The sequence below is a fragment of the Falco rusticolus genome, chromosome 5 (genome assembly GCF_015220075.1).
Source record: "Falco rusticolus isolate bFalRus1 chromosome 5, bFalRus1.pri, whole genome shotgun sequence".
Lineage (NCBI taxonomy): Eukaryota > Metazoa > Chordata > Aves > Falconiformes > Falconidae > Falco > Falco rusticolus.
The window spans coordinates 37,369,261-37,376,684 of record NC_051191.1 but is presented as its reverse complement, the minus strand read 5'-3'; the positions used below and the strand labels follow the sequence as shown (position 1 = coordinate 37,376,684).

The following is a 7,424-nucleotide window of genomic DNA, read 5'->3' as shown; positions in this document are numbered from 1 at the left end:
TCCCGCTCTTCTCACACCATGAGCGTAATGGTTGTGGCTTCCCTCAGCTCTTCATCAACCTAAATATTCAGAAATTCTTACCCATGAGTTGGATGGCTCCTCTGGTGGCTTCCTTAAGGTCCTCTGAAAAAAACCGCAGCAAACCATCCCAGCACTGATAAGGGGCAAAGCAAGTCTCACCTCCCCCTGCAGAGAAACACCACCTATCATCTCTTCCCCATTCCCAGAGACACCACTCACCAAAACCAGTGGCAGGAGAGTGAAGCAAACCACCCAGTCTGCTGAACAGTCATCTCTCCATAAAAACCACTGGGAACAACCTCCAGGCATTTCAGCAACTGGTAAAAGTTGCTGATCTGCTCTGAAGGGCAGCAGATTTCTGTCACCTCTTCCAACATATCCCCTGCAACTCAGAAATAAGCAAGAAGGTGCCTGTACCACATGCACTCTCTTTCCCCAGTCTCCTTTCCCACAGACAATACGAGAGGAAAATACCGTACAGGCAGGCAGAATTTGTATAATGCTTTATTACACTGCTGAAGACTTGGAATCAATTCTGGCAACAGCCTCTTTTCTGTTACTCTGATTGAGGAAGTCAATCGTACAGTGTTCTTACAAGGTCACTGTCCGACAGAGGGAAGCACACGAACTTTGGCAATACTGTCATTTGCAACTTTGTCCTGTTAAAAGGGTAATTCAAGCTGCAAAGTGTAATGCCATTAAAACCAGGTACCGGCCAGTTGCTTATTTATTTGCAAGTTCTGTTATTTTCCAATGGCAAAGAGCAGATTAAACATTTGAGTGATACTGCAGTCACGGACTTTAGGTGAAAGACAGTAGCACAGATACTCACAACAGACTAATATATAATTATAGCAAAGCTCTATTTGGTACAAAGTGGAAAAGTCAGAGCTCACATTCTGAGAACAGAACATGCTTATGTGATTGTAAAGAAATTGGTACCTGCAGCAAGAGGCAAGACAAGTCACCATGGTCTCATGGAGGAGAGAAAGGGCATCAGTAAAAGCCATGTCTGCAATGGTATCTTTTATATTTCAGTCTTAACAGAAACCAACATTATGACTTAAACTCCCTTTTAAAACAAACCTGATGATATTGTTATACTTTACGCAATGTCAACTAAGGATCTAACTTTACTACAAGTACATATCAGTCCTCCTGAATTCCCATGAAAGCGCTTGCAAACTGCATAGCTAGGTCAAAAGAATCACGCAATGTAAGGCTACCGCCAAATTGACCCTTTTATTGTATTTGGAAATACTGATCTCCAAAATAAAGCACTTTCAGGGTAACTAGAAAACATACTTTTTCCAAACCTGCAGTCTAGAAGTAAGTGGCAAGAGAGACATTTTAGAATGAGGTAAACATACTGCATAGGCTATATATTTAAATCCAAATTCCAAAAGTTATTTGGCTTAACCATGAAGTTATTTAAAATTGAACAGAAAGAAAAAACTATATACTTACAAAAATCTGAAAACAAATCCAGGTCGGCTCTAGCAGCAAGTTAGAAAATCACTCATTTACAACGAGCATTTCCTACTGTGCTTTTTTTTTTTTTTCTTTTTTCAAGTTAGCCAGACAAAAGCACAATTTGAAAAGAACTTTGCTGCTTTTTCCATGGAGCTATTCCTTCCAGAATACATGCTCAATCTCAGCTTGTGTCCTTCAGTTAATCTGACCCAAGACTGGTCCTGGACACACAATGTTACAACATACCAGTGAATACTGGCCTTCCAGCCCATGCTGCAGCTTTTCTTGCCCCAGCCTGCATTCTGAAGCAATGACAAAGCTTTATGACACAGGGTGTTCAGAATAGAGACTGGTGCTTAACAGAGTGTCATAAACCTCAATTATCTTTTAAAACCATTTGAAAACAAAGTTATAATTAACAGTAGTGCCTTTTGTGAGTCTTGTATTTTTATTTAAAATGTGTTCTTGCAGGTTCGCCTTTTTTTAGTATTCCCTTGTATCAGTGCTTAGTTCCCAAAAATCACTCCTGTCAAGCAATGCAATTTCCTGAAAAGATAGTATCTTCCATCCTCACCACATTTTCAATAAACTCTGTAGAAGACAGTCAATGATCAGACTAAGATAAAGTGCATATATTCCTTTCTGATACAGGCAACAGAGTTGTGGACTGAAAAAATAAATCGTACTGAAAACCACACCAAAAAAAATATCGTACTGTGGCCATTTAGCACCTCACAATTAAGTTGCCTCACTGAGTACTACCCAAAAATACTTTTCTTCAAGTGTCTGTTAGCTTAAAAAAAAGGGAACTTATAACATTAAAAAATAATGGTTCCTTTTTAATTAGACTCTGAGAATCACAAATTTATGTAACCCTTGAAAGCTACGGCTCTACCAAGGCTGGCTTACTGCCTTGACAACTCGGAAGTAGTTTGTATTTTACCCTTTGGATCCAGGCTTCAAGCTTGCAAAAGCTTTGGAGTTCTTAAGGGAATGTGAAATTTCATTGAGAAAAGAAATAAAATGATAGTCCCTTTCTGACTTCTTGGACTCAAAAATAACTACAATGGTAAAGTGAGGTTCGGGGCGAGTCAGAAAGTACGTGCTTTGGACTTTGTCATCGTAGAAGTGAACAACCTTCTCCAAACTGTTGAGGTCAGAGGTTCTATCAGTCATAATCATGATTACATTGGGCCAGTGCATAACAGGTCTGTCACTGGGCAGAGACACCACTGCAGGGTATTGATCCACTCCTTTGGGTGCTTCCCTGTAAGAATGGGGATGATGATAACCATGTCCCTGAAAACTCTCTGATCCACGATTGTCAAAAATTAAGGAAACATTGACGGCATCATACTTCCGGATGAAGCTGGAAATTTTCCCAAAATAATCAGGATTTGTTTTAGCAGTCAAAGTTTTCATTTCAGATGCTGTTGTTTGTCGACTAAGGGCCTCATGAAAGTAAAAACTAAACTTGGCAAGGAGAATGTTCTTGAGCTTCATCAGCCAGAGGAAGAGGTGCGGAGGTTGTACAGCCTTCTGAGACTGCCCTCCAAACAGATGTTTCTTGGTCTCTCGCTGTTTCTCAAAAATTTGGCCCCAAGTCTGTAGTTTTGTGTGAGCACTGTGCAAGTTGACCAGGGATGGAAGGAACTTCCACTCTGAGATCTGAGCCTGAGCCTTTAAGAGATGTGCAAGCACATCTACCTCCAGCTGGAAACTGCTTTCAAGAGGACTGAGGATTGGATGATGAAATCTAGAAAACAACATTAGTTAAGACATGAGAACTGCTATACACAACAGTGAAATAATCAGATAGGATTTGTCAGTTCACAGACAGAAGACCAAACATTAAAACAGAGTAAAGTGTAAACCAGAAAATAATGTTAATTTAAAAAACAGTTCTTCTAACATAATTATGGCAAATATTTTAATGAACATACAGTACTTCACTTTTGACAACAACATGTCTAAGACCTTTATCTATCAAAGCAAGGGAATTCTATTTGATCAGTTCAAGAACAATCACTGTTCATCTTGATCCATGAACTACTATAACACCATTTCTCTTTAAATTCAAGTGGCTTTGTTCCAATTTAAAATCCCTTCTGATGGTAAAACACATCTTGATAGTTCTGGAATAGCAGTAAGACATTAAGTTAAATTAAAGGAGTTGCTACAAATTTGTTGTTTGTACAGTGGAGCTATAAGGAAGCCAAGCCTTTATTTTCTTTAAAAAAAAACACAATAGAATTGTGATGGAAAATTAGTCAATAGAACCATGATTAACTGTATTTACCAATAAGCCAGGTCTCAAACTTCAAACCTCGGTGAACTAAAAGCAATGAAAGGGAAAAAACACTTGGCAGGATTTCATCATATCATACTGAAGATGTTGTAACAACTAATTTCTCTTACTAAAAATTCAGGTCAAGATCAGCTCTCAATTTAACAAATGTTTTAAAAAACCCACCCCAAACTCACAACACTTCATCTACCAAGTAAAAGTACCACTGCACTTCTTATTCACAAGTGATCCTACCATTAGAACAAATCTCGATTAAATGGAATTTTATAGATCCATTCTATAGCTTTCTCACTTTATTTTTTCCTAAATGCCAGCAGAAAAAAAAAAGATCCAGCCTACCTCCCCTTCCCTTGATACTCAAATGACTTGTAAACTCATCAACATAATCAATAAATACATACTTAAACTGTGCAAAACTGTTCCAGTTACAGAAAGAATGAGTCTTCAGCAAACACAGAAGTGGCCTTTTTAGTAAATGCGTTCCCTAAAAGGCATTTAAGACTCTTTAAGAAATCTCCAGCAAAGAACGACCAATAGTTCAAAGACAAGACTTCACGAGGTTTCCATTTAAGATAGATTTATCCCCTCATTTCAGGAAAATATCCTGGGTCTTGTTTTTGTTTTAAAACAAAGAAGTTTATACTGAATTCTTCCAACCTTTAACAGCTCATCTTCACACAGAGTAAAAGCAACTCCATTATTCCCCTCAGCTCCCAGGACACAATACATAAAATCAATTTCAGAAATACTTGGTTCAAAACCAAAACCCTTAATTCCATTGTGGACCAGAGGAGAGAATGAGAATTTTAGGCTTTTCATCCTCTCCCCCTTCACTATTTTTTGACTTTCCATCAAGATCTTGCCAAAACATTAATTCTCAGGTTTGTGAAAATCGTCTGACAATTTTACCACTATTTTTAAGCATCTCTTTTTTTTTGGCAGCCACAATACATGTCTTGAAAGGATTTTCTACTCAGACACATGTCCAAATTTATTTGAAGAAAATGAAATTATTAATATCATAAATCAGTTTATGCACCATGTTCTGCAAACAGGCTAGGTTGACCAGCCACCTTCTGTACACAGTACATGTCAGCAACCATCACATTACCTGTTATACCAGATACAGTGATTACTGGCTACTTCAGTGGGCTGAGAAGTCCAGAGCATATTTACGTTTCTTTGAACAAGAATCAATTAGAAATAATATTCTGTTAACAGTCAACATTCTGTATTTCCAATGATTCTGGTATTCAGAGATTTGCTGCCACATATGTTAAAAAAAAGCATATACAACATTATTTGTTCCAGATAGTCCTATCAAGTGCTCACTTAGCAATGTGGCTTCAACACACTTGCAGTCAAACAAGGTTATCCTTCAGTCTTAAAAGCAATTAAAAAAATGTATGCTAATGCAGCACTGCCAAGTCTCCTGGATTAACATTATGATGAATAGCTTTAGATTTCTACTTTCTTCATGGCGCATACCTATCTTCATGTTTCACTGCACAGCAGAATTTGCTAAACCATTTTAATCCAAAAAACCACACCTCGGCCACAGCTGAGAAGCTTGATAAGGCTGCAGAGCAAACTAACAGGTAATGTACTCAGCACATCTGCTGTAATTAAGTTTCATAACACACAGAAGCATCTGACTGAGCTCAATATCACTTAAAACAGACAGGGATTTATAATATTTCAATAAACCAGAGTGTTAAGAACTTAAAACCACAGTGGAAAATTGATTTTTTTAGCTAATCATTCTCAAAAGCAGATGGATGCTAGAGTTTTGTTTTGCAGACTATGAAGAAGCCTCATTTTTCTTGAGCTTTTAACTTCCTTCCATGGAACACCCATGCATGCATGTATTTATGCTGACTAAAATGATGACACAAATGCTGACTAGATTAAAAACATTAAGACTTAAAAATAATTACATTAAAATAGGTTTAATAGTTACTTATTCATTTTGTACTAAGCTTTTAAAGGATCCTGCTTCTCGTGCTGTTTCAATTATTTCAGTTAAGAACCAACCCAAACCAACAGTTAAAAAAACCACAGAAAAAGTTACTTCTCCAGCTGTATTCTATAGAAAAACAGAAAAATGTCTAGTATTGGCTATGTTCAAGTCAGCAGTAAGTATCACCAAAACAGGTTTAAGCTGTTCAAAAGTTAATGATTTTTCAGATACGAACAATATGACTCTGTTGTTGACAGTCAATTAATTCTGCCATTCCTTTATCAGCAAGCAATTATTTGCTCTAAGTTATCTGAGCAGCTATTTTCAGATGTAAAGGACAGAAACCAAGGCCAGAACCTCTCTACAGAACAGATGCCCTGTCTGGCCCTAGCACAGTTGGCTAAAATAATGGCATACATCCTCAACTGCAACTGAAGAATATATTGACAGAGGAAAGAGACTGGGTAAGGACGAGTTAATTTGACCTTTCACCTGAGAGGGTCAACAGACTGTAAAACACAACGGGTTTCCAGACAGCACACATGAACATAACAGCCCCCAGAAACTGATCTGAGGAATCTAAAGGAAGCTATCATTATACCCACTTTTTCCAGAAATATTCTATATGTGACTGGGGAGAACCACACAGAAGCTACTTAATTAGCTCTAACAGCATCTTAGAAAGTCTCTATCTTAGAGATTTCTCATTAACCCAAAGCAAGATTGTCAGTTCTTTTCCCAGGGAGACACTGCTTATTTTTTTAAAGAGGTTATAACACTACCTTAGAAGCACAGACCTGTCACTGAAATTAATTTAAATGGCACATTTATTAGTAAAACATTTCATATATTACAGTCTCCAGTCACTTCATCAAAAGTATCAATTTTGTTTTTCAGACTTTTAATGGTGCTGTTGACTCGGGACATGGTCAGAATAGATGGCAATTGTTAGTGTACAACATAAATCAATTTAAAAAAAAAAAAAACCACACCACCAACTTACCTCCCTTTACTCTTTAATGTTTATCACATCAAGGAAAAAATATGTAAATTTCATGTTGTATTAGACTAACAGCCCTGATAGTCTACGGGTTCACAAAAAAATCACTAGTAAGATCATATACACTAGTTTTGATTTTCAAATCACAAAATTACATAGCAATTTTCCCAAGTTATTCCTAAAAAAAGGAGTCAGCTGCAGTGCTTCGATTTGGAGTATCAGAAAGCAGCACTGAATTATTTCTGCTAGATGTACACCTTAAAAATCATAACTGGGGAAAAAAACCCAACCAACCTACTTCAGCATATTCTCCCCAAACGTCATCTTAGACACTACTTCACTAACAAAAGATTTGAAAGAATTCAACTACATTTGAAAGTTAACTTCCTACAATGGCCACCTTCTTTTGCTTTAAAATAAGGAGGTAGAATCTAATCTGTTCTCTCTTTTTTTAAACTGCCATCACTTTGAAGGCTCATTTCTGTTAGATGTGAAATACCCACCCCAGAGTAACTTAGAAACATCCTGAGATTCTTGTAACAGGAACTATTAGATCTTAACTTCAAGAGGCCATAATGGCAGGGACCAAAGACTCAGAGGTGCTCCTTCTGCTGGCTCTAATACCTCTCAAAAGAAATGATGACAGAGCACTGTAAAACCCT

The 7,424-nt window shown here is 37.3% G+C and overlaps 1 protein-coding gene across 2 annotated transcripts in view; it reads right to left on the bottom strand.

Annotated features, from left to right (window-relative positions):
• Nucleotides 1-509: 509 nt before the first annotated feature.
• Nucleotides 510-7,424, bottom strand: part of C5H12orf66 (chromosome 5 C12orf66 homolog) — a 10,146-nt gene continuing 3,231 nt past the window's right edge. For both annotated transcript variants that reach the window (XM_037388829.1, XM_037388830.1), the window contains one exon: nucleotides 510-3,250. In XM_037388829.1, coding sequence (XP_037244726.1) covers nucleotides 2,434-3,250 — 817 coding nt within the window. In that variant the 3' untranslated portion in view covers nucleotides 510-2,433. The remainder of the gene's footprint in view (nucleotides 3,251-7,424) is intronic.